This window comes from Ranitomeya variabilis, chromosome 5 (genome assembly GCF_051348905.1).
Source record: "Ranitomeya variabilis isolate aRanVar5 chromosome 5, aRanVar5.hap1, whole genome shotgun sequence".
Classification (NCBI taxonomy): domain Eukaryota; kingdom Metazoa; phylum Chordata; class Amphibia; order Anura; family Dendrobatidae; genus Ranitomeya; species Ranitomeya variabilis.
The window spans coordinates 125534242-125562016 of record NC_135236.1 but is presented as its reverse complement, the minus strand read 5'-3'; the positions used below and the strand labels follow the sequence as shown (position 1 = coordinate 125562016).

Below are 27775 nucleotides of genomic sequence, written 5' to 3'. Positions count from 1 at the left end.
TCTAAAAAGATTATCTATGAAAGTCAATCAATTACAACCCAAGTCTGAAGAAATGATAATACTTCACAATAAATAGAAAATATAGCTTTTATTCTGAAATAACCATCTGGAGGTAATTGCAGACATTTCTGAGATGACTTATTGCACCATCTGCCATCATGTATGACAGATAACAATTCCTAGAAGATGCATATCTGCAATAGATTGTCTGAACATGTCCTTAGGTCAAAATGCTTTGGGCCAGAGCTCCGGGCAGACAGCGATCCATAGAAGTATTGCGCTGCCCTGCCAAGCTTACCTTGCCCTTCCTGCAATAGTAGGTTAATGGAACAGAGAACACAGTGGTGGAAAAAATCAACTGCCATGTATTAAAGTATCATTATTCTGCATTAAAAATGGCAAAGGCTACTACAGTAAGAAGAAAACAGGTTCTCCTCCTCCTCCTTCCCTCTATTTGGGTCTTAAAGGGAAAATACTGGAAGTCTATAGCAAGTCGCACTCCTACAAGTGACTACGAAAGGAAGACCAGGTGTCGGCTTCTCGCATGCTCCATGCTCAGTGCAGGCTGTTGATGTGCAGTGTATAAAAAGCCCAGGGCTCGGGAATATATATTACCCCAGGATATTTCTTGCGAAGGATTTTGTCATTCCACAACCATACAATCCAGGCGGCTATGAGAAGCAAAGTGACGGAAAATGAGAGGAGCAGGAAAAGGCCATTACTGTCCAGGCGGAGGCCTTTTCGCTTCTGGTGCAAGATGAGAGCAAGCATTGCAAAGAAGGTGAATATGAAGATGATGAATATTTGCCCCTCAGTCACCAGGTACCTGTAAGGAATAGCACAGAAAACAGACAAATATTCAGATTTATTTCATGGTTCAGTAGTAGAGATGGGTGGACCGGCGGACATTCAAGTTGTGGTACCCGACACAAACTTTTTAGAAAATTCGGTTCGGGTACCAAGGCAGTACCCTAACCCCACTAAAAATAATGAATACCCGAATATTTCTCTCTCCTCTTCCGCCACAACATGGACTTACCCCAAACATTGCACCTTCAGCAGAAAGTCCGTGTTTGGCGTTCGGGCCCGAACAGTGACTGTCCGGTACGAACGCTGAGCATTTCTGTCCGGGTTCGCTCACCTTAACATCTCAAAACTGACAGTTTGTATAAATTTGGGTCCGAGTCCAAATTTTATTATGTGTATTTTATGTTTTAGCCAAGCATCAATCATGTAGGAAAATCGAGTTATACCCATTTATTAGAAGCAAAGCCATAAAAGATACTTGCCAGTAATACAAGCTGCTTGGGAGCAGCAATGACCAGGCGGATAAGGGCATCTCGCTTTCCCGTTTCACAGTCGTAAAGCAACCGGAAAAGTAGATGAACAGGATGAGAAAAAATGGAATATACCTAAGGAAAAGAAAAGGAAGAAAATGCAACAATTAATGGCATTTTATACAGAATTATAAAATAAAGGCTCTCTGAGCACCGCTGAAAAACTAAAAGGATGTCAATGCCCTGTTCTGCACCAGAGGCCTCATAAAATTAATAGAAAAGTATAATTCATAAATAATAATCAAACAAAATCAAAACGGATCTGTCACCACACTTTAACCTAGGATGTGGATTAAAGAGAGTCTGTCAGTAGGATCAGCCCTCCTAAACCATCTATGTAGGCACACAGGTCATAGGAAGCTGAATACAATGATATCAGATAGCAGATATCAAGGTGATTTATTCCAGAGAAATCTACATTTTTCAATGTGTAAATGAGTTGTTAAGATCTATCGGCCAGACATAGATCTCCCTGAGATCTGCCTCCGCAGTAGATTACAAATGTAAGGGGATGTTACCAGTGTGGCATGTAATGGCTGACAGTCTGCTCTCTTGATCTACAAGTCTCATACTGTTAATGCCCCCTTTAATTTTTAGCCCCTTCCCGCCACGGTCAATTTTTGTTTTTTCCTCCCCTTCCCAGAGTTATAATTCTTATTTTTCTGTCCATGTAAACATATTAGGGCTAGTAGTTTTGTGGGACAAGTTGGACTTTTGAATGAAACCATTTATTTTACCACATAGTGTACTGGAAAATTGGAAAAAAAATTCCAAGTGTGATAAAAGTTTTGAAAAAAAAACACAACAAAACGCAATTCTTTCTGACATTGCTTTTTGGAAACTGTTTTCACAGTGTACATTTAGTGGTAAAAATGACCTTACAATATGATTCTCCTCATCAATATCATTACCGCGATACCCAACATTTCCATTTTTTTAAAATTATTATTTTAGTGGTGGAAAAAAAAAAAAAAATTGGGGGGGGGGTTATGGCACCATTTTTATTTTTGGGCCAATGGAGCTGTGTGAGGGCTTATTTTTTCCTGGGCGAGATTACGTTTTTATTATCAGAATTTTGGAATAGATGTGACTTTTTGATCGCTTGTTACAGTTTTTTTGTGGAATTGCGACTACAAAAAAACCCCGTAATATTGGCGTTCTTGAATTTTTTTCGCTTACAGTGTTTACGGATCAGGTTAATTGTTTTTTTATTTTGATAGATCGGACTTATCTGAACGCAGTGATGACACGTGTGAATTTTTAACATCTTTATTTTCAATGGGGGAAAAAAAAGTGGCGATTTGAACTTTTTTTTTTTTCTTTTTTAAAACTTCTTTTTTACTTTTTACTGTTATTGTTAGCCTCCTTAGGGGGCATGAAGATGTGATAGTCCGATTGCTTGTGCTATATACAGCAATGTCAAAGCATCTCTGCATACAGCACAGATCACGGTCTCCAATGGATGCCGGCCAAAAGCTGGGTTTCAAAGGAGCTTCTTAATGACAGGCATAAGCTGACCCCCGGCTGTCATGACAGCCCACGATCACGTCACGGGCGGAGAGAATGACGCGCACGCATGCCAATGCATGTTAAATTCCGAAGTCAGAGATTGACAGTGGGATATATAGACGGTTCAGGAGGGTTGATCCTAGCTAGCTAAATCTAATGGTCACTGCTCCAAGCTGATTCGCCTGGATCTCTCTGTAGCATTCGACACTGTGGATCACCAGCTCCTCCTCACTATGCTACACTCAATTGGCCTCAAGGACACAGCCCTCTCCTGATTTTCCTCCTATCTCTTCTTACACTACTCTTCCCCTTAGGGTATGTGTGCACGGGCCGGTTTACATCCGGATTAGCTGCGGATTGAACGCTGCATACAACCGCAGCGTTCAACCAGCAGCGTCCAGATGTTACAGCATAGTGGAGGGGATTTTATGAAATCCCGTCTCCACTATGCGTGTGAACACGCACCCGGCGGCCCTGTGTTTACGGACATGCGGCGCGTCGCTTTAGACTGCAGAATGTCTGTTTACTTTGTGGCGACGCTCCTTTGCCGCAAGGTAAATCACAGGGCCCTACGTATGAGGTGCAGAGATTCCGGATGTGTGCAATGAGCACATCCGGAATCACCGCGCGTTCAGAAGGGGCGGCGCTTTGGGTGGAGCGGGTTTTCCGCTCCGTCCAAAGCGCCGTAAATCCGGACAGTGGACACGCACCCTTAGGCCGGAGTCACACTACCGTATAACATGGCTGACTGCTATGTGACAAAACATCACATTCCACTCTGCCCAGTATTATTCTATGGGGTAGATCACATTTGTGATTACTTTCTCATTCAGCATGAGCGAGTAATTAAAGCAAGCTGTGATTGGAAGCGAGACTCAGCTCCCTCGCACCCATACAAGTCTATGGGTGAGAGTGAAACATCAGAAATTATGGTAGTTTCTCCGCCTCCTCCGCCGCTGTGCTCTGATCCTGTCATGTGAGAGAATCGCAGCACAGACACATAACACTCTGATCACGCTCGCAGCAGAGCAGGAGCTGAGGGTCATTAGCATATCGCATTGGATGCATTACGCTGGTGAGATTCCAGTCTTACTGTTGAGGTTCCTCATGGTTCAGTCCTTTCCCCCTCCTCTTCTTGTATACTGCCCCTATTGGACAAACAATCAGTAGTTTCTGTTATCAGTACCATCTACAGTATATGCTGATGACACCCAATTATACACATCGTCCCCTGACATCACCCCCACCCTAATACAAAATACCATGGATTGTCTTTCCGCTGTCTCTAACATTATGACCTCCCCCTATCTAAAACTAAATTTGTCAAAAACTAAACTCCTTGTGTTGCCTCCCACCACTAACCTACCCATGCGCAATATTGCCATTTCTATTTGTGGCTCCACCATTTCCCCTCAGCAACATGCCCGCTGTCTTGGTGTCATATTTGACTCAGATCTTTCCTTCACTCCCCACATCCAATCACTCACCCGCTCACGTCACTGATATCTCATAAACCTCTCTACAACTCAACGCTTTCTTACCTATGTTTTGACAAAAACTCTTACGGTCACTCTTATTCAATTTTGTCTGGACTATTGCAACTCTCTACTAATCAGTCTCACTCTTGCCAAACTCTCCCCTACAATCCATCCTGAATGCAGCAGGCAAGATCGTATTCCTCTCCAACCGCTACACTGACGCCTCCATCCTGTGCCAGTCATTGCACTAGTTACCCATCCAATACACAGTCCAATATAAACATATTACTCTCACCCACAAAGTGCTCCACATTTCAGCACCATTGTACATCTCCCTCTTCTCAGTCTACCAACCTACTCGTGCCCTGCATTTTGCTAATGACTTCAAAATAAAATCCTCAACAATCCGAACCTCCCACTCCCGTCTGCAAGACTTCTCGAGAGCTGTGACAGTTCTTTGGAATGCATTACTCAGTCAGAACAATTCAGATGATTCCTGATACCCACATTTTTAAGTGTGGCCTAAACACGCATTGCTTAAGACTGGCCTATCGCCCCACCTCACTTATCTAATTATTCCAGTTTGGCCCATACAACATTTTCTTCCAAAATCATGACCTCGTAGCATCTGTTCACACCCTCCATGCACGTATTAGCCCCCTGTGTCTGTACTGTGCACATACTGGCTGGTGACCGGTTCGTGCAGGTATGTGCAGACCCTAGTTGGTATATTATGGCTGCATTGTACAATATAAGCACATTCTACCATCCACCTTTTGTGTCCCCCCTAATTCCTCATAGATTGTAAGCTTGTGATCAGGGCCTTCAGTCTTATAGAAATCAGAGGTATGTTTATTCTGTAATGTCTTTATTGCCCGTACAAGTCCTCTCTGTAAAGGGCTGTGGAATACGTTGGCGCTACAGAAATAAAATATTGCCATTGATCCTACTGACGGATTCCCTTTAAGATATGAGGATAAAAGGCTTGCTCTATATATAGGGAAAAAAACAAACACACGCAGTAAATACAAGTCTGCTTCCATTAAAGGTTTATGAAAAATGGGAAGATTTTTTTTTTGTAGATACAGAACCACAATTGACTTGGGATGGGTCTGCTATCTTAGCTCTAGTGACGTAAATGAGGCTGAACTGCAATACAAGACACATCGCTATACAAAAAAAAAATCAGAAACCATTTTTTGATCATGGACAAACCTTGTAGTTTATCAGAAAAAAAACACAAATGTGTTGATAGACATGAGCGAATATCATCGGTTCCCTCCTTATTCAGCTCGTTAATAGAGCTTACTGAACAGCTGCAGCGGGAACCCGAATACCTGAAGTACTCCCGATAATCAGGTGCCCAGCGCCACAGCTGCATGTGTTATGACTTTCACGCAGCCGCGACACATGAAACTGCTGTGCCAGACACCTTATTGTTAGTTGATTCAGCAATTGCAACTTTTTAATAAAGTACCAATTTTTTTGTGGACATATACTCCCCCCCCCACGAGTGATTTTACGTACGTCTGAAATATTTGTGACATTTTTGCAGAACATGTGAATTTTTGTTGTGATAAAAAAAAATTTGCAAACAAAGGCTTAAGAAAAAAAAATATTTTGGATTTTGTATACAAGGTTCATGAATCACGTGTGCTATTTTGAAGAATTTGATGCAAAAACGTCAATAGATATCACAAAAAAAAGCCCACAAATGGTAAAACATCTAATGGCATTGACACAGCATCACTAAATCTAGATTAGCCCTGCATCAATCTAATTATCTTCCTAAGTGACGCCAACAGTGGGGAAAGTATGCTAAAAAACTCCAGTTTTCTGGTGTAACTGCATTGTAAAGACCGACATTCAAACTGAAGACCCCCAACATTTACCAACACTTCTATCAAAAGGAGAAGTGACTGTTGAGTCAAAAATTATTTTTCTTCTTCAACTTTGGAAACTAAGATAATTTGGGGGACAAGAAACCTGCCACATTGGAATTCCAGGCCCACTGCCAAGCTGTGCCCCAGTATGTATGAAGAAATGAGCACAGACATACAGTGCCTTGGAAAAGTATTCGGCCCCCTGGAACTTTTCAGCCTTTTCCCACATATCATGCTTCAAACATAAAGAAACCAAATGTAAATTTTTGGTGAAGAATCAACAACAAGTGGAACACAATTGTGACGTTGAACGAAATTTATTGGTTATTTTAAATTTTTGTGGAAATTCAAAAACTGAAAAGTGGGGCGTGCAATATTATTCGGCCCCTTTACTTTCAGTGCAGCAAACTCACTCCAGAAGTTCATTGTGGATCTCTGAATGATCCAATGTTGTCCTAAATGCCTAATGATGATAAATATAATCCACCTGTGTGTAATCAAGTCTCCGTATAAATGCACCTGCTCTGTGATAGTCTCAGGGTTCTGTTTGAAGCACAGAGAGCATCATGGAGACCAAGGAACACAACAGGCAGGTCCGTGATACTGTTGTGGAGAAGTTTAAAGCCGGATTTGGATACAAAATGATTTCCAAAACTTTAAACATCCCTAGAAGCACTGTGCAAGCGATCATATTGAAATGGAAGGAGTATCATACCACTGCAAATCTAACAAGACCCGGCCGTCCCTCTAAACTTTCATCTCAAACAAGGAGAAGACTGATCAGAGATGCAGCCAAGAGGCCCATGATCACTCTGGATGAACTGCAGAGAGCTACAGCTGAGGTGGGACAGTCTGTCCATAGGACAGCAATCAGTCGTACACTGCACAAATCTGGCCTTTATGGAAGAGTGGCAAGAAGAAAGCCATTTCTCAAAGATATCCATAAAAAGTGTCATTTAAAGTTTGCAACAAACCACTTGGGAGACACACCAAACATGTGGAAGAAGGTGTTCTGGTCAGATGAAATCAAAATCAAACTTTTTGGCAACAATGCCAAACGATACGTTTGGCGTAAAGGCAACACAGCTCATGACCCTGAACACACCATCCCCACTGTCAAACATGGTGGTGGCAGCATCATGGTTTGGGCCTGCTTTTCTTCAGCAGGGACAGGGAAGATGGTTACATTTGATGGGAAGATGGATGGAGCCAAATACAGGACAATTCTTGAAGAAAACCTGTTGGAGTCTGCAAAAGGCTTGAGACTGGGACAGAGATTTGTCTTCCAACAAGACAATGATCCCAAACATAAAGCAAAATCTACAATGGAATGGTTCACAAATAAACGTATCCAGGTGTTAGAATGGCCAAGTCAAAGTCCAGACTTCAATCTAATCAAGAATCTGTGGAAAGAGCTGAAAACTGCTGTTCACAAACGATCTCCATCAAACCTCACTGACCTCGAGCTGTTTGCCAAGGAAGAATGAGCAAGACTTTCAGTCTCTCGATGTACAAAACTGATAGAGACATACCCCAAGCGACTTGCAGCTGTAATTGCAGTAAAAGGTGGCGCAACCAAGTATTAAGTTAAAGGGGCCAAATAATATTGCATGCCCCACTTTTCAGTTTTTGATTTTCCACAAAAATTTTAAACAACCAATAAATTTCATTCAACTTCACAATTGTGTTCCACTTGTTGATTCTTCACCAAAAATTTACATTTGGTATCTTTATGTTTGAAGCATGATATGTGGGAAAAGGTTGAAAAGTTCCAGGGGGCCGAATACTTTTGCAAGGCACTGTAGCTGGTTAAACAAATATTGTTTAATTTCTTACCACATGGAGTGTCCCAAGTACTCGTCATAGTAGTACAACAACTCAAAAGAGTCCACCTGGAATGTAAAGAAAGAAAATAAGAGGCGCGGAGCAGTGTATGACAATGGAATAGCGCACAGACTGAAATCCCGATTCCCTTACTATATAATGCACACAGATACATTTTATCCCGACTGATATCTTTTTGGGCTGCCGAACCCCTTTCCTGGTTTACCCCTCCGCCTTCTCACCAGGGTGGTGGGCTGTAGATTCTGCATTATTGGGTTGTCCCGCACAGACAGATGAAGTTGGTATCCGCTGAAGATCAACCGGTGATTGACAGAATCTCCCACCAGGTGAATACTGGCCCCCATGACAAACGTCATAATGCTGATGTAAATCACAGAGTTAGGGAGGGTCTTTGGAGATCTTTCTATCAACTGCAAAATATACCAGAAAAGTTGATGTTAGATTTCTTAAAAAAAAAAAAAATAAGTAAAATAAGATACGTCACTGTATCTACAACTGCACACCCAGACATTTACTCGGCTTCTCCAGGTGCGTCAGAATACAAGACAGGTATAAAACTCCTGACTTCTGCTATAGTAGTAATTATATAGACTCCTAATGATGGCGATTTGGGGTCAAGCAAGGATTTAAAAGGGAATCGGTCAGCAGGATGTGCACAGTAACTTACACACAGTGTCAGGTCGGCACCATTATACTGATTACAAGGATACCTGGTGATGAAATCCGTCTTGTGGTTGTTGTTTAATCTTTATTTTCACTTTTGAGTTAATGATATGGTCGTGCTCCGGGGCGGCCTGTGTGTTTGGGGTCTTCATGTGGTGCGCTGCTTAGGTATTCATCTGTATGGCCTCTGACAGGTCACTGATCCCTCACTGACCTGCCCCCTAGTTTACATAATTAATATTACATATATAAAAAAAATAAAATTATTAACTCAAAACTGAAAATAAAGATTAAACAACCAGAAGACGGATTTCATCAACAAAGGTATCATTGTAATCAGTATAACGGTGCCAACCTGACACTGTGTGTGGGTTACTGTGCACAATCCTGCTGACAGGTTCCCTTTAAGGAATTGTCCACTTTAGGACATAAAATAAGTTTAGATGCGTTAAATTTGTACAGTGCATACAGTCTCTTCTCTAATGGACAGAACTCTTGCAAGTCGGGACTAGGTATCCAAGCTGTGCTGCAGGAAAAAACAAAAAGATGCTGGAACAGTAGTAATCAGCTTTATTTTCGTTTAATTTTTTTTTACTTCTGTTGAGGGAGAAAACACACAGAGTATATATCGGAATAGACAACTGTCGCATGTTCAGCAGTATACATTGGTTGTCTGTCAGCGACTTCTGCGCCAAAGTCTCTCTGAATACCTGCAAAAGTATAAACCAGACTGAGAATACGCCGGCTGTCTATACCAACGCATACTCTGTGTTCTCTCTCCCTGCCAGCGTTCAGAAAGGCTTTTATAGCAGAAGCGCACTGACAGACCACCAGCTAAGAGAGAGGACACACTGAGTAGTTGGACAGACCAACCCGGACACTCATCACATTCTGTTTCCAGCAAGCAGGGGCAATGAAGCAAGCAGGAGGCAGGGACAGCAGAGCAAAACAGCCCACTGAACTATAGTTGGTGATGACAGATCATCTGAAATGTCCCTGTGCATAAAGGAAAAAAAAAAAAAGGCATCGGAATTTAAAAAGCCATAACAATATACTGGAAGTGAGACTAGCAAGGAAGCGGTAGGGAATTTTGAAACAAGTATGAATTAGAAAAATGCTTTGCTTTTAAGGATAGTTAATTACAGATGTAGTTTTAGGCATTGGACAACACCTTTAAGATGTTCGCATTAAATAAAATAGCTACTGTTCCAGCATCCTTTGGCACACAGAACGTCTTTCCTCTGCAGCTCTTCCGGGGACTTCGTCCTGATTGCTATCTATTTAGCATTGAGGCTCCTTACTGACCCACATGGGACTGGCAGCAGCAGTGGAATTATCAGCTTACTTACAGAAAAAGTAGCGTTTTCTCCACGCAATGGGGAGAGGTGAACGGGCCACTATCAGAGGGAATCACATTCTGTAAATGTCTGTGTTTTGCTGAATCCTGACACATTACAATATGCACACTGTCGGGATTCTGCTCTGCTGCTTGCTCGAGCGGCCGCCACATACTATCTCCTCTCAACAGAACATTGAGAGAAGGAAAATGTGCTACTCGGCACGTGATTACAACTATGGAAATCGCATACTTTCGGTCATGTGACGATCACTTGAACAAGCAACAAGCGGACTCCAGACAGTGTGTGTATTGCAAAGTGTCAGGATTCTGCAATCTAGTCATGCAGAAATGTAGCTGAAGCCCATAGACATTAAAAGGGGTTCTCCAGGACTTTTACCTTGATGGCCTATCCTTAACATAGATCATCAATATTTGATCAGTGGTGGTGCGACACCCAGCACCCCGACCTATCAGCTGTTCCAGGTGCTGGTGGCAGCTGGAAATAATAAGTTGTGGAGCTGCACAGCACAGCTGCATCAATGTTATGGTAACCGCGGACGGGTACTGCACATCCTCCTCATATTCAAATCTATAAGGGACAGATGTGTAGTGCCCGTGCGCGGCCACAATAATATGGATGGAGCTGTGCAGCTCTGCTACTGCCGAGCACTGGGGACAGCTGATCAGCGGACGTGCGGGGGTTACAACCCCCACAGATAAAATATCGATGAGCTATACTAAGAAAAAGCTATCAAAGTAAAGGTCAAAGACAACATCTTTAAACTGCACACATATTACATATAACAAATAACTAATAATTAGACGCAGTAAACAAAATTACACAAAAAGCAAAATTCTATAAGGATTTAAGGAGCTGAAAAAAATTGCAATTTCACAAAAAAGGAGATTTTTGTGTACTCACCGTAAAATCTTTTTCTCCGAGCCAATCATTGGGAGGAGAAAAGTTATTATTGAAAACCCTCAATGAAATGCAAAAGCCGACTGTGACAATAAAGCGATGCACAAATATCAGCTTACAATCTGAGAATCGCTGTATTCCCAGCAGCCCTTTTCCTTACTTAGTATTTAGCTAATATACAGATTTATATTTCACAAATTCCCATTTCAGGATGAAGCTCCGCTCTATGATGGTCCCCAGTTCCCTCGAGCCCTGAGTATTAATCCCAGTTCACCTTGAGCAGTAACAGCGGAGTTATAATGTTATAAGCCATATGGAAGTAGTCGCCTGCACTGGGTTTATTCAGTGGGAACCAATCCAAGGGAAGGATAATCTGCAGAGAGAGCACAAAACACGACTTCACTAATAAATCACTACAGCTCTGGTTGCAAAGGAAAGGCTACATCTGGAGCTCAGCGAGGCGCGTGCAGCCCAATATGTGGCATTTCAGACATTTCCTATCATTTGTGAACACCAAGCAGAAAGCACAAAGGAGAAGCAATATGTCACCAAGCAGTAAAGTAAAGATCAATACATGACATACAACACTACACTGGATAGTGTGAAATATATCAGTAGTATACCGGGAAATATCAACAGAGGATGGAGAAGCGATCTTCAGAAGTAGCGAAAAATCACAGATACTGCACAATGTCTGTACCGGACAATCCCTAAATACAAGTCTAATCTAGCAGAAAAAGTCCAAAAATACATGATTAATCCATGTTGGTTTGGCCCAGGAATGCCTGATCATGGTGAACAGACATCAAAAGGGGCTATACTATGGTGTAGTGAAGGTCGGCACTGGCCACAATGATTCCAAAAGCCAACAGTGGAGATCAAAGTGACTCAATCTTTGGAAATAAAAAGGTGCAGACTGAGGATACATGTCCAGCTTCTACCGCCTCATAGTCAGCCCTACAGTATTAACCCCTTAGTGGCAGAGCCAATTTGGTACTTTATGACCAGGCCAATTTTTACCATTCTGACCACTGTCACTTTATAGCTCTGGAAAGCTTCAACAGATTTCACTGATTCGGAGACTGTTTTTTCGTGACATATTGTACTTCATGTTAGTGGTAAAATTTATTCAATATGACTTGCGCTTATTTGGGAAAAAATGGAATTATGGGGAAAATTTAGCAATTTTCAAACTTTGAGTTTATATGCCCTTAAATCAGAGAGTGGTGTCACACAAAATACTTAATAAATAATATTTCCCACGTGTCTACTTTACATCAGCACAATTTTGGAAACTAATTTTTTTTTTTAGCTAGGAAGTTAAGGGTTAAAAGTTGACCAGCGATTTCTCATTTTTCCAACAAAATTTACAAAACCATTTTTTTTTCGGACTTCACATTTGAAGCGACTTTGGAGGATCTATATGACAGAAAATAGCCCAAAGTGACACCATTCTAAAAACTGCACCCCTCAAGGTGCGCAAAACCACATTCAAGAAGTTTATTAACCCTTCAGATGCTTCACGAGAACTAAAGCAATGTGGAAGGGAAAAATAAACTTTACTTTTTTCACAAAAAATTTACTTTGGAACTAATTTTTTTTTATTTTCACAAGGGTATCAAGAGAAAATGGACCACAAAATTTGTAGTGCAATTTCTCCTGAGTACGCCGATATATCCCATATGTGGGGGAAAGCCACTGTTTGGGTGCATGGCAGAGCTCAGAAGGGAGGGAGCACCATTTGCCTTTTTGAATGCAAAATTGGCTGGAATCAATGGTGGCACCATATCGCATTTGGAGACCCCCTGATGAACCTAAACAGTGGAACCCCCCCAATTCTAACTCCAACCCTAACCCCAACACACCACTAACCCTAATCCCAACTCTAACCACTAGTGATGAGCGAGTGTACTCGTTGCTCAGGTGTCCTCCGAGTATTTGTTAGTGTTCTGAGAGTAAGTTTTCATCGCCTCAGCTGAATGATTTACGCTATTAGCCAGCTTGATTACATGTGGGAATTCCCTAGCAACAAGGCAACCCCCACATGTACTCAGCCTGGCTAATAGCTGTAAATCTTTCAGCTGAGGCGATGAAAACTTACTCTCAGAACACTTACAAATACTCGGAGGGCACCTGAGCATGCTCGGGAAATCACAAGTAAGGCTGCCATCACACTAGCAGTATGTGGTCAGTATTTTACCTCAGTATTTGTAAGCCAAAACCAGGAGTGGAACAATCAGAGGAAAAGTATAATAGAAACATATGCACCACTTCTGTATTTATCACCCACTCCTGGTTTTGGCTTACAAATACTGATGTAAAATACTGACCAAATACTGAGCGTGTGACGGCAGCCTAACGAGTATATTCGCTCATCACTACTAACCACAACACACCTCTAACCCTAAATTTATCCCAACTCACTTTAGCCCAACTTCCAACCCTAATGGAAAGATGGAAACAAATTTTTTTTTATTTCATTATTTTCCCCTCACTATAGAGGGTGATAAAAGGGGATTTTATTTACTATTTTTTTTTCTCTTGATCACTGTGATACACTATCACAGTGATCAAAATGAACCAATAGGAAAATTTTCCTATTGTTGCTGGGTGACAGATCTCGGCAGGTGCACGGCGCACCCCCGGCAGCCAGACCCCTGAGAAATTCCGACTCTGGGGGGCACTATACGATTAAACCTCAGCACTGTTAAAAAGCGGCGCTGTGGTTTAAGTACCCTTAACTGACACCGTTAAAAGGCGTATCGGCGGTCGTTAAGGGGTTAAAGAAGCAGTCCCATTATGGTTTTTTTTTCAGTAAATGTGTCTATGTGAATGTAATATAGTGTGAGTGGAGTGAATTAATATACTCTCCTACCACCGCGCTCTCTTGTTCCCAGCACCGTTCTGCTCCTCTTCTCAGTGACGTCACCCCTCTGTAGACTGTTCAAGTCGCACATTGCTCTGCGTGACCCAGAATTGACTTGTATAACTGAAGTTTAAGGAGTGTCAGAACAAGGCTACATAGGCTTACATTGTAAAAGAGACTTCCGACTCACACATAGAAAATAGAGTGAGCTGGAGAGTGCGAAGAGCAGCGGTGACGTCACTGAGATGAGGAGCAGAATGGTGCTGGGTCCCAGAGAAGGCGACAGTAGGTGAATATATTAATACACTCACATATTTAATAAATAAGAAACTTTATGGGAGAGCTTCTTTGCAAGAGCATAAAGAAAGACAGGAAGCTCGCTGCCATACAGCGATGGAAGAAAACTGCAATACCGATCTGAGGCTTGAAGGAATGTTTAAAAGGAATGGGTCATCAAAAACTGACCTAAATTTAAAAACCAGGTTTCAAAATTGTAATTTTTCCCGTTTTCCATATCACTATGCATGTGTGTGTGAATATATATACAGTTGGGAAAATAAGTATTTGATCCCTTGCTAATTTCATAAGTTTGCCCACTGACAAAGACATGATCAGTCTATGATTTTAAGGGTTGATTAATTTTCACATTGAGAGATAGAATATCAAAAATTAAATCCAGAAAATCACATTTTTTAAATATATAAATTTATTTGCATTTTGCAGTGAGAAATAAGTATTTGATCCCTCTGGCAAACAATACTTAATACTTGGTGGCAAAACCCTTGTTGGCAAGCACAGCAGTCAGACGTTTTCTGTAGTTGATGATGAGTTTTCGCACATGTCAGGAGGAATTTTGGTTCACTCCTCTTTGCAGATCTTCTTTGAATCATTAAGATTTTGAGGCTGTGGCTTGGCAACTCGGAGCTTCAACTCCCTCCATAAGTTTTCTATGGGATTAAGGTCCGGATACTGGCTAGGCCACTCCATGACCTTAATGTACTTCTTTTTGAGCCACTCCTTTGTTGCCTTGGCTGTATGTTTTGGGTTATTGTATTATTGTATTGCTGGAAGACCCAGCCATGACCCATTTTTAATGTCCTGGCAAAGGGAAGGAGGTTGTCACTCAGGATTTTACGGTACATGGCTCCATCCATTCTCCCACTGATGCGGTGAAGAAGTCCTGTCCCCTTAGCAGAGAAACACCCCCAAAACATGTTTCCACCTCCATGCTTGACAGTGGGGACGGTGTTCTTTGGGTCATAGGCAGCATTTCTCTTCCTCCAGACACGGTGAGTTGAGTTAATTCCAAAGACCTCAAATTTTGTTTCATCTCACCACAGCACCTTCTCCCAATCACTCACAGAATTATCCAGGTGTTCATTGGCAAACTTCACACGGGCCTGCACATGTGCCTTCTTGAGCAGGGGGGCCTTGCGGGCACTGCAGGATTTTGAAACCTTTACGGCGTAATGTGGTACCAATGGTTTTCTTGGTGACTGTGGTCCCAGCTGCCTTGAGATCATTCACATGTTCCCCCCGTGTAGTTTTAGGCTGATCTCTCACCTTCCTCATGATCAAGGATACCTCACGAGGTGAGATTTTGCATGGTGCCCCAGATCTTACTTATGATTTTGTAGCCCATTCCAGGTTTGTGCAGGTCTATGATCTTGTCCCTGACATCATAATGAAGCTCTTTGGTCTTGCCCATGTTGTAGAGGTTAGAGTTTGACTGATTAATTGAGTCTCTGGACAGGAGTCTTTTATAAAGTTGACTATGTAAGACAGCTGTCTTTAACCCCTTAACCCCCGAAGCTTTTTTCGGGACCAGTTGTACTTTTGAACGACACCAATGGTTTTACCATGTCGTATACTAGAAAACGGGAAATAAAAATTCAAGTGCGGTGAAATTGATTGTATTTTTATTGTTTTATTTTGAATGGAGAGAAAGGGGGGGTGATTTACACTTTTATATTTTTTAAAACTTTTTTTTTTTTGGCATGCTTTAATAGTCTCCATGGGATACTAGAAGCTGCCACAACACGATCGGCTCTGATACATAGAGGTGATGATCAAATCACCTCTATATAGCAGATTTACTCACTTGCTATGAGGACCGACCACAGGATGGCACTCACAGCAATCCGGCACTGACAACCACAGAGGTCTCCAGGAGACCTCCGGTTGTCATACCAACACACCGGTGACCTACGCTCACTGAGGGGGTCACCGGTGTGCGTATTTCCGGCGCGATTGCCGGAAGCGCAATTTAAGTGCCGCTGTCAGCGTTTGACAGCGGCATTTAAGGGGTTAATAGCTGCGGGTGGATGGCTGGCATGTCCCTAGAAGGAGTAAGACATCGGCGTACTATTACGTCCGATGTCGGAAAGAGGTTAATGCAGGTAATGAGTTGTTTAGGAGAGTCTGGTCTGTAGGAGCCAGAACTCTTAATGATTGGTAGGGGATCAAATACTTATTTCTCACTGCAAAATGCAAATAAATGTATATAATTTATACAATGTGATTTTCTGGATTTTGTTTTTTGATATTCTATCTCTCAATGTTAAAATTAACCTACCCTTAAAATTATAGACTGTTCATGTCTTTGTCAGTGGGCAAACTTACAAAATCAGCAAGGGATCAAATACTTATTTCGCCCACTGTATATACACACATATCAGAGATCTTGCAATTCTCCCACAGCTCACCTCTTCCTTCTCCCTTCACAGTGACGTTTGTTCAGATTAAAGAGCATGATCATATTTGGAGACCATTTCCATACAAACAAATAGGGTATGATTCGGTCTATTGACACCACTGTCCATGTGAAGAAATAGGATTCTAATATTAGACCTAGCGGCCTGTGTGAGAAAAAAAAAAGTATTTTTTACTTTTTATTGTAGATAGTGATATGGGAAAATAAAACACACACACACAATCAAAAATTTTAATATAAAACTCTTTTAAAATAAAACCCCGATCTAAACAATAGGTCATGTACTATCCTGCGGAATGTAAGTCCGCAAGGACATGGTCCTCTCCCCTCTGCACCAGTCTGTCATTGTAAACTTGTAAATGATATCTGTAACTCTGTATGTAACCCCTGCTCATGTACAGCACCATGGAGTTAATGGTGCTATATAAATTAATAATAATAATGTACTGATGACACTTTCCATCCAAATGGGTTCACTTGGTCCTTCGCCCTCAGGGACATGTTCGAGAAAAAAAATGTTGTAAAGAGCATATGGCGGATGGCAGGTGTGCTTTAAATTAATTAGCACCATTGAGGTAACACGCACCAGGTCACCCCATCCCGAGAGCCTCATGTTACCGTACAGGATACTGTGACATAGCAGCAAACCTTTCACAGCTTGAACTTCCAAGTTCTTCCACCTTTCTGAAGGATAGCCTAACATTGGGAACGTCTTATTGTAACCATCTGCTCCCATACCTTATACCAGGTCATCACTGGTCACCGATCTACTGCACAAATAGGCCCTCAATGTAGGTCATTGGGGAAGGAAACCCTAAAAATTAACCATTATGGGATGTACATAAAAGCCTAAGTAATGAATATATACGTAGAAGTTTCACTGTTCTGTTGGACAGAAATAGGGCGAGCGGAAAGGAGTTTTGATTCTTGTGCCGAAATATTTCTCCACAAATGTGACAAGGATACTGGTTCCTCACAGCAGCCTGCGTGTCACAGTGCAGAAAATGTCTCTCTCACGGCCCCTTGTACAAATAGTGACAGTGTAACCTCAACATTTCTGCATCAATTTTACCTAAAATTGCATCAGATTTTCACACAAGTCCTAAAAGTAGGTAAGAACCGAATCAAGCACATGACTCAACATATTAGACCATGTAGAAATGTTTATATTGACGAATAATATCCAAATATCAGTATCTGGTCCGTCCTCCTTCTGCAGCAATAACTGAAGCTAAAGGTTTCCGGTTACTGTTGATTAGTCCTACACATCAGCTTGGAGGAATTTTATCCCACCCCTCCTGGCAAAACAGCTTCAACTCTTAATGTTGGTGGGTTTTATCCCATGGACGTCTTGCTTCAGGTCCTTCCACCAACATTTCTACAGGATTAAGGTCAGGGCTTTACTTTCCTAAACTTTATTCTTCTTTAACCATTCTTTTATAGAACGACTTGTGAGCTTTGGGTTGTAGTGTGCATGACCAACATTCTCCTTAGATTCAGCTTATGGGAAGATGTACTGACATTTTCCTTTAGATTTTACTGGTACAATTTAGAATTCATTGCTCCATCAGTGATGACCAGCTGTAATGGCCCAGATGCAGGAAAACAGGACATACTATGAAACCACCACCACTGTGCTTCTCAGATGGCATGAGGTTTTTAACCGTTACTGCAGTGTTTTTCTTCCTCCAAACAGAACGCTTCTCATTTGAGCCAAAAAGCTCTATTTTGGTATAAACCATCCACAAAACATTTTTCCAATAGCCTTCTGACTTGTTCAGGTGATCTTTAGAAAACTGCAGATGGGTAGAAATGTTCTTTTTGAAGATCAGTGGCTTTTTCCTTACAATACTACCATCCTCCATATCATTGTTGTTCAGTAATGGTGGACTTCGGAGTACAAAAATTAGCTAATGTGAGAAGCCTTTAGTTGCTTACAGGTTTCCTTGAGTTCCTTTGTGACCTCGCAGCCTATTATTTGCCTTGCTCTTGGAGTGACCTTTGTTGATTGATGTCACCAACACCGCCCACTCACTGCCCATGTGATTCTGATCTTACTGAAAAGGGTTATTCTACTTTTCACACTTACTTGTACACTCAACAATTGCAATAGGCTACAATGAGCTAAGCTAGGTCACACATCCACACCATACTCCTTGCTGCCACCTTTTGTCATTTTCTTACACCAGCAAGATGGATATCCTGGGTAACACGCTAGTACACATGCACACCCAGCTTTGCACCACTGAGCAGGTACACTTGTGGCACTCTGGCATGTAGCTTGCTATACATTCCCTCTTTGAAGTTGTGGGTACATTTATACTAGGAGCAGTGTTTCTCAACTCCGGGCCTCAAGACCCCATAACAGGTCATGTTTTCAGGATTTCCTTAGTATTGCATAGGCGATGGAATTAATGCTTGAGCAGGTAATGAAATTATCATCTGTGCAATACTAAGGAAATCCTGACATGACCTGTTGTGGGGTCTTGAGGACTGGAGTTGAGAAACACTGTACTAGGGCAACAAGGAACAAACACTCAATTGTAGATTTAATATACAAAAGATACAGTGCTTACAAAAATGACACAGATGATGCTTCAAATGGAGGACCATCGTCCCGTTTTGTTCTCAGGGACCCCTTCACACACCTGTGCTTCCAGTACTTGTGGTATCAGTTTTTTCACAGATGCCACACGTACCCATTATAACCTATGGTGCTGTTTACATGTCCGTTTTTTTTTCCAGCAGCACCGATGACAAGGGCCAATACAAATCAATGGATCGGTAAAAAACATGTATAGCACACGGTTGGCATAAGTGTGCCATCTGTGTGCTGCACCTGTTTAACATTAACTTTGCAAAGTATTTTTTTCTTTATCCATATTGGAAAATCACTGATGACACACTGATGGTTAAAACGGACACATGGGTGACAGGCGGATAGCAAAAATGGACACGCGAATTACTTACTGATGGTAAAAACTAGAGATGGGCGGACCCCTGGATGTTCAGGTCCAGCCAAACCTTACCCGGACTCAAACCTGAACCCCATTCACTTCAATGGGGAGCCCGAACATCCAGTGTTTGCCAGGCTGTCCTGTAAAATAATTTCCGCCAGTCAGACAGCCATGGTTCCCACGCTGCCAAATGACAGCGTGAGCCTGCAGCTGTAATCAGAGAGAAAAGGTTTACCTCTCGTCACTGGCGTCGGCTGATGGGACTACTGTTCTCATCAGCCTACGCCTGCTGCCGCTAAGAACAGTGAGCCTGCGCTCTAAATAAATAATTAAAAAAAAAAAACGGCACAGGTTCCCCTGTATTTTTCATAACCAGCCAAACAAAACTGAAAGCTTGAGGCTGCAACCCTCAGCTGTCAGCGTTAGCAAGGCTGGTTATCATGAATACGGGGGTTCCCACGTCACATGTTTTAATTATTTAAATAAATAATAAAAAAACACGAAATGGGGTCCCCCCAGTTTGACACCAAGCTAAAGCAGACAGCTGGGGGCTAGTATTCTTAGGCAGAAGAGAAAAAAAAGGCATGGGAAAATATACAAACAGATCAAATAACAATAAGGTCCAATTTTAAGGCTCCAATTTCCCATGTCAGCTTCTCACTCTCCGTCGTTTTTTGCAATTGTTTTCAGATGTTGTCACGGACGACGGAGAGTGAGAAGCTGACATGGGAAATTGGAGCCTGAAAATTGGACCTTATTGTTATTTGATATGTTTGTATATTTTCCCATGCCTTTTTTTTCTCTCCTGGTGGTCATGCGACAATAAAGATGGAAAGTGTTTAGCAGGACTCACCGTGCCTGTTATTGGGCTACATACGCTGTGAAAGACAATTCTTATGTTAGGGCTGGAGCCACAGATATATATTTTCACTGACATGGATATGTCTGAAGTGTTTGTGCAATATGAACATATATTATGATGTATAGTGTGGCCCTTTAAAAGGGGTGGCTTCCTTTGTATGCTGTCAGGTGATTATGTCACCATGGGGATGGCAGGACGCTTATTCCTGAGGATGTGCGGCACATGGCACGAGGTGCCGGTGAGCGGCCATGTGATTTCATCATGTGGGCGCTTCCTGGCTCCAGCGCTCTATTGCGCATGCGCGAGCAGCACGTACACACAGATCGGGTGACGGCCAATGGAGTCCCGGGTTAGAAATGCCAGAACAGTGTGAGTAGCTCAGATTGGCCGGTTTGAGCTCCATGAGTTGTGTGAACAACGATTGGTTAGAGGTGTGAACAAACAATGGGGCGAGTCCTGATTGGGATTTGGTTTCCATAACAATGTGTTCACATTTATTTTTGATTGGTTGTTTGTCTGACATTGTGATTTTTTGTAAAATTTCTTGTTGTATTTTTTCTTTTTATGTGTTTTATGCTAAGAATGTATTCAATTATATAGTGGAAATAAGGAGTTTGGAAAATAATTGCTTATTATGTGTATATTTGTATTAAAGCAAAGTGGGCAGTACCTTGTGAGTGATTGGTGTGCATGTGCCACCACTCTATATAAGGCTGCCATTTTATGTTTTGTATATGCTTGACAAAGACCTATTATGTTCGAAACATTGCATGATGGCAGAATAAAGCTCTTTTAATCTTTCATCACCTGGATGGGATGCTGTTCCTTTTTTGTACTGCCCTATCCATTACTAATCCTATAGTTATATTGTAAATGAACACACAGCCAAAATAAAGTCCTTTATTTGAAATAAACACACTTTTGCTTTTTTTATTTAAAAATAAACACAGTTATGTTCACCTAACACCCATTCCATTGAAGCCCTCGTCACCTGTAATAAAACAAAAATAGAAAAAAACATATTCCAAACGTGTCCGACGTTCTGTCCCACACCGTAAGCCATGTCTGGGGATGAACAGTTTTCAACCTGGATGGTGCCAAGATCGACCATTCAGGCTGAAAACCACTGATGAATGAGCTACTACGAGTGCAGCATCAGTGACATTATCGAGGATACTGCAGGTCACTGAGGTTGCATTCCCAGCTGGGCCATTGAACTGCGGTGACCTCGGTGAGTTCACCGCTCGCACAGTGATAAAAAAGTCATAATGCAGCTGTGAGTTCACCAGGAGAAATTTCTCACGGTGAACTGTCGTGAACTCACTGCTGCACTTTGAGACTTCTTCTCATTGTGCTAGAGGTGATCACCGTAGTTCAGGGGCCCGCTCACTGCAGATCATTCTTCCTTGCTTATGGGCATGAATGGTCGCATGATGCCACCGTTCATGCTGAAGAGCACATGTCACACAGATGGCTTATGGTGTGGGACACTATGGATTCCAGCCATCCCTCACCCATCCATCCCTCATTCAGCCACCCTTCCAGCCTCAGTGACCGGTGATAACCTTGATGACGTCACCGCTAGTCACTGGTTGATGCTGCACACGCAGCAGCTCATTCACCAGTGGTTCTCAGCCTGGATGGTGGCATCTTGGCACCGTCCAGGATGAAAGCTGTTTATCCCCAGACAGAACGACGGATAGCTGAGGGATATTGTTGTTTTTTATTTTTGCTATATTACAGGAGATAAGGACTTCGACGGAATTAGGCGAGTATAACTGTTTGTTATTTTTAAATATAAAAGTAAATGTATGTTTTGTTTTTATTTCAAATAAAATATTTTATTCTGGCTTTGTCTTTATTTACCATACAACTATAGGATTAGCAATGGATAGGTGTCTTATAGCCGTGGGCTTGATGCCACTGGACAATACAAAGGTAACATCAACCCCACAAATATGAACCGCACTTGCCACCGCTACAGGGCAAATGGGAAGAGCCGAAGAAAGCACCAGAATTGGCGCATCTAATAGATGCGCCTTTTCTGGGTGGCTGCAGGCTGCTATTTTTAGGCTTGGAGGGTGTGTGTGTGTGTGTGTGTGTGTGTGTGTGTGTGTGTGTGTGTGTGTGTGTGTGTGTGTGTGTGTGTGTGTGTAGAAGGGATAGCCATGGCCCCTTACCAGCCTGAGAATACCAGCCCCCAGCTGTTTTAATTTAATTTAAAAAAATAGAGTGATGACCCATCTATTCTTGATAACCAGCCATGCTACCACGGACAGCTGAGGGTTGCAGTTCCCAGCTATCAGTTTTGTCTGGCTGGTTATTAAAAATACAGGGGAACCCACAACAGGTTTTTTTTTATTTATTTATTTAGGGCGCAGGCTGACAAATACTCCCATCAGCCACCGCCTGCTCTCGCTGTTATTAGCAGCAAGCGTAGGCTGATGGGAGCAGTAGTCCCATTAGCCAATGCCAGTGACCGGAGGTAAACCTTTTACTTCCAATCACAGCTGTGGGCTCAGGATGTTAATGACCGCATGGCAACCGCAGCTGTCTGACCGGTGGTAACCAGTAGATGTTCGGAATGGATGCTGAACTTTACTGTTTGGGTTCACCCATCTCTAATAAAAACGGACACGTGGTTGACACACTGATGGTAAAAATCGGACACACGGATGACATGCTGATGGTAAAATCGGACACACGGATGGAAAACACTGATGATATTAGTACAGATGTTTCACATATGTTTTTATACAGATGTGTATAGGAGGCCTGAAGGAGAGAAGGAGGTCTCAGGGTTCGATGTTTTCTCAATATGAAGCTTTCCTGGCAACAGCTAAGACAGCATCATTTTCAGATGTGGTCTCCTTCAGATGAGGTTTCTAGCTTGTGTGAATTCCGTATTCTTGAACTTCTCTGCATTGATGGAGAGTGACCAACATTAACGATAATGCAGCGGCAGTGACAAACAGCGAATGACTGTGACATTCCCACTGTATTGCCAGCACCACAGATCTGTCTCTACGCTCAGCCTAGGAGACTTAGCCACATAAAATGCACTCACCATAACAATGGGACGTCCAAAGTCCAGAAGCCAATTCTGCAGGGTGAAATAGAACCACAGGTCCAGGTGAAAGCGGTTATTTCTTGAATCATCATTGGAGTGAACTGCACCAAATCTGAGAAACCATCGAAAATACGGTTTATTAAATGAATGTGGCATATAGCTACTCAATCATTGAACTCTGCTCCGCACACCTCCAGTCCAACATGACTGCTCCAACCAACCAGAGGCGATCTGTGCACCCTTGACATGGCACAGCAGATCAGCGCACCTTCCCACTTACCTGTTTCCCATCTGTCCCTGCCATCCTGAAACTTGATTGACAGCCTTGTCTTGACAAACCCCAAAGAAAGCCGGAGATTGATGGAAAACAAGTAGGCTAGATGGTGCACTTAACTGTTCAGCTACACCAAGCGCATGTGCTTGGTTTGAACAGTCGTTTTCTACAGACAGATCTGTTTTAAAGAGACTGTCAGCACAGAGTGACTGTTCAAACCAAGTACAGGCGGTTAGTGCTTCGCGGTGGGGGCAAAACATTTATATACACCTTTCCACATACTTGGGTTCCCTCAGTCTCCATCTCACCCTCTTCTTTAATTGACAGCTCTTGCTCCAAAAAAACAGAGGAAAAAGGATATACAGTAGATGGAAACCAAACAGGTGGGAAGGTGTGATTGCTACGCCATGACGAACCAAGCACCTGTGCTTGGTTTGAACAGTCATTTTTGTACTGACCGAATGCCTTAAAGTAGAACTAATTAGGAACATCGTACGATTCTAACTGTCCAGCCCACTGCACCTTTTTTTAGTATGTAGCTACATAAATACATGCTCTGGTGGTCCATCTGCTATGTACCCTATGTTTGATAAAAGCGTCATAAAAGAATGACAGCAGATAGAAAAAGCAAGTCAATTGTAAACTTGCTTATTTTCATGCTAACTGTGCCAGCTTTATACCAGGAGAATGGCTCTGTAAGCAATTAAGGGGATGTGCAGTAGTAAACAACCCTTTTAAAGCTTTGCCCTAGACATATCACAGTGTGTCGGTTTTATCTAAACTGCTAATAAAAGGCTTTGTTTTCTCTTTTTACATCCTACATAATGCTTGGGTCATGATGCAGGTTATTCTGAATGACGGCATTCTGCATCCCTGACGGGTTTTATCACTTCTATGTAAACACTGCCAATAAGAACAAAAAATGCTACAGCATAAGCCAATTTCATTAAATGTATGACAACCCTTAAAGGGGATTTCACATTTTCAAGTTTCTTCGGCCATAAGCTTGCGAATGCTAAAAAGACATAAAAATCAGTGCGCCTGCCTGTGCTCCAGTGCTGCCTTTCCACTGCTGCTCCTATGATTATTTACAAGCTGCAGTGATGCCATCAACCACATCACCTGTGTCTGCTGCAAATGAACGGACTCCACAGGCTTGTGCCGTCTACATAAACAGGACCACTGAGCCCAGTGATTGACTACGGTTCTCTCATGTGCGCTGCTGCCAGGAAAAGTCAAGGGGAGCAGCAGAGGCAGCGCAGGAGTAACACCGATTGTATTATGTGTAGCTATCACAAGACTATGGGCAGAAGGAAGCAGAAATCAGAAATCCCCTGTAACCCCACGGCCACATCACATCCGCCGGCCCTACTGAACATCACATCTGCCGCAAGTCTCTGCAGGGACCCCCTGGCCGGACAGCTCCACACCGGCCCTACCGAAAAACACATCTGCCGCAAGTCACTGAGGGACCCCCTGACCTGACAGCTCCACTCCGGCCCTACCGAACATCACATCTGCCACAACTCACTGCAGGGACCCCCTGGCCGGACAGCTCCACACCGACCCTACCGAACATCACATCTGCCACAAGTCACTGCAGGGACCCCCTGGCCGGACAGCTCCACACCGGCAATACCAAACATCACATCTGCCACAAGTCACTGAGGGACCCCCTGACCTGACAGCTCCACACCGACCCTACCGAACATCACATCTGCCACAAGTCACTGCAGGGACCCCCTGGCCGGACAGCTCCACACCGGCCCTACCGAACATCACATCTGCCACAAGTCACTGCAGGGACCCCCTGGCCGGACAGCTGCACACCGGCCCTACCGAACAACACATCTGCCACAAGTCACTGCAGGGACCCCCTGGCCGGACATCTGCACACCGGCCCTACGGAACATCACATCTGCCACAAGTCACTGCAGGGACCCCCTGGCCGGACAGCTCCACACCGGCCCTACTGAACAACACATCTGCCACAAGTCACTGCAGGGACCCCCTGGCCGGACAGCTCCACACCGGCCCTACTGAACAACACATCTGCCACAAGTCACTGCAGGGACCCGCTGGCCGGACAGCTACACACCGGCAGCGCTCTGGATCTTTACCCGCACATTACACTCATTCATAGTTACAATGGAGTGAAGGCACACAAGGCTCGCTGAGACTGCAGGGCGTGCTGTTGGCACTACCTAGCATCCCGGTGGCACATGCAGGGTACCACCACCTACTATACCCATTCTGATGACTCTGATCTTGTAGGAGCTGGTTTGATTGAACACAGCTTTGCAGGGGCAATGGTCAGATCAGCCTGGTATTGATGAGTGGCCCCTTCATCACCCATACACGTGGGGGGTAGCAGAGAGGGGCATGGCGGAGTGAGGGCTGGAAAAGATGGGGCTCACAGAGATGGGGGACGGCAGAGATGAGGATGATGGGGGACGGCAGAGATGAGGATGATGGGGGACGGCAGAGATGAGGATGATGGGGGACGGCAGAGATGAGGATGATGGGGGACGGCAGAGATGAGGATGATGGGGGACGGCAGAGATGAGGATGATGGGGGACGGCAGAGATGAGGATGATGGGGGACGGCAGGCATGGGGAAAATGAGAGACGGCAGAGACGGGGGACAGCAGGGATGGGGATGATGGGGGACGGCAGACGGCAGAGTTGGGGGACGGCAAATCGCGGCCATGAGAATGGGCAAAAGTTGTGCAAATTTTCTGTTCCATAGAAAATAAATTCCTAAAACGTAGACAACTTCTCCATGAAGAAAGCAGAATCGCCTGTCCCGTAGGTGCCATCCGGTAATAGTGGCCGTATAGGCCGAGCATTCTGCATGCCCGCCACTGCTGCACACCGAGGGCACGCACAGCAGTCTGCGGGAGCACCGTGCCCAGCCTGCATCACTCACACCGCCGGCACAGGGCAGTCTCTACAGCGGGTACCTGGCCGGGGATCCCGGAGGCGGCTGCTGTCGCCGGCGCATGGCGCTCTGCATCCCGGGGCTGCGCGGGTCTCCGTGTGATCAGCGACTGACCGGGCAGAGCTACGAGACTCCAGAGAAGCAGCCAATCCCAGAGATAAGGGGGCGTGACCATGCAGGACAGGGGCGGGGCGATAGCTAGAACTAATCATGTGACAAGGGGACAGGTTACCCTGGTTACGGGAAGGCGCGTGTCGTGCCACCCTCGCAGGTGATTACGGTAATGCCAGAGCCTATAACATGGCGCCCGGGGCACGACGGAGGCCGAACTCTTCGGTTGTGGTGCCCCCTGTGCCCGCCCCGTGTCCTGTGAACACCCCCTTCTCAGGTTTCAATGTTTATACCCGGAACTCAAGTGACGTGCGCGTCTGTTTTCTGCAGGACAGAGCGGAAGTGAGCACTCGCGGACTTCCTGTTGCTGCCCCGGGATGGCCCTGGAGGGGCTGTCAGTCTATGTGTATAAGGCGGCGGCTGAGGGTCGTGTGCTGACTCTGGCGGCTCTGCTGCTCAACCGGACGGAAGCGGAGGTCCGGAGCCTGCTCAGCTCGGTCACCCAGCATGGCGGGCAGCGCTCCACGCCGCTCATCATCGCTGCCCGCAACGGGCACAGCAAGGTGGTGCGGCTGCTGCTGGAGCACTACGGGGTGGACACCCAGCAGACGGGCACCGTGCGCTTCGACGGGTGAGGATGGCACTGAGGGGAGGGCGGAGCGGGCACCGGCCGCTGCTAATGCCTGCTGCCTCCCGGTCCTGGCGGGGCACGGCCCCCACAGATAGGCCGGAGGTGTCCGTGTGCATGGCTACATGGGGATGTTCACACACAGCGTTTCTGATTTGTTTTTTGCGCATAAAAAGTGCAGCCAGGTTGGAGAACCGCTGGGGATCCGGGCAGATTTCTCTCTCTCTAGTAGCAGATTTTATGTGTCGGTAGGATGAGCCCCCTAAGCCGTCTGTCCGGGGCTGCTGATCCTGAGCGGTCGCTTCTGCCTGTGGCCCCGTGCACGCTGCAGTCTGTCCGACTGACGAAGGTCATTGTACGACCGAAAAGTCGTCTTTATT

General features: G+C 44.1%; 2 protein-coding genes across 4 annotated transcripts in view; one reads left to right on the top strand and one right to left on the bottom strand.

The window, feature by feature from the left end:
- Positions 1–73: 73 nt before the first annotated feature.
- Positions 74–27199, bottom strand: CLN6 (CLN6 transmembrane ER protein). 3 transcript variants are annotated; one of them, XM_077263239.1, is made up of 7 exons: positions 27061–27199; positions 23439–23553; positions 11248–11346; positions 8274–8462; positions 8044–8099; positions 1290–1412; positions 74–826 (listed from the first exon to the last, which is right to left on the bottom strand). In XM_077263239.1, the coding sequence occupies exons 2-7, from the start codon at positions 23439–23441 to the stop codon at positions 556–558; spliced, it is 741 nt and encodes a 246-aa protein (XP_077119354.1). In that variant the 5' UTR covers positions 23442–23553; positions 27061–27199; the 3' UTR covers positions 74–555. The 3 variants fall into 3 exon arrangements, with proteins under 3 accessions (XP_077119354.1, XP_077119355.1, XP_077119353.1); XM_077263240.1 differs by lacking the exon at positions 27061–27199 and adding an exon at positions 26889–27028; XM_077263238.1 differs by lacking the exon at positions 27061–27199 and adding an exon at positions 26679–26889.
- FEM1B (fem-1 homolog B) overlaps positions 26942–27775 on the top strand; it is a 28676-nt gene continuing 27842 nt past the window's right edge. The window contains 2 exon segments of the mRNA XM_077263237.1: positions 26942–27134; positions 27137–27398. Of these exon segments, the coding sequence (XP_077119352.1) occupies positions 26957–27134; positions 27137–27398 (440 nt within the window). The 5' untranslated portion in view covers positions 26942–26956.

Bases quoted from the DNA above. Each gene is read 5' to 3' on its own strand.
- CLN6 (XM_077263238.1), bottom strand. From the start codon at position 26,731: ATGCAGAGCGCCATGCGCCGGCGACAGCAGCCGCCTCCGGGATCCCCG. The intron at 8,100-8,273 runs GTGAGAAGGCGG...TTTACATTCCAG, and splicing joins ATCTACAGCCCACCACCCTG to GTGGACTCTTTTGAGTTGTT. The intron at 1,413-8,043 runs GTAAGAAATTAA...TCTTTTCCTTAG, and splicing joins TACTTGGGACACTCCATGTG to GTATATTCCATTTTTTCTCA.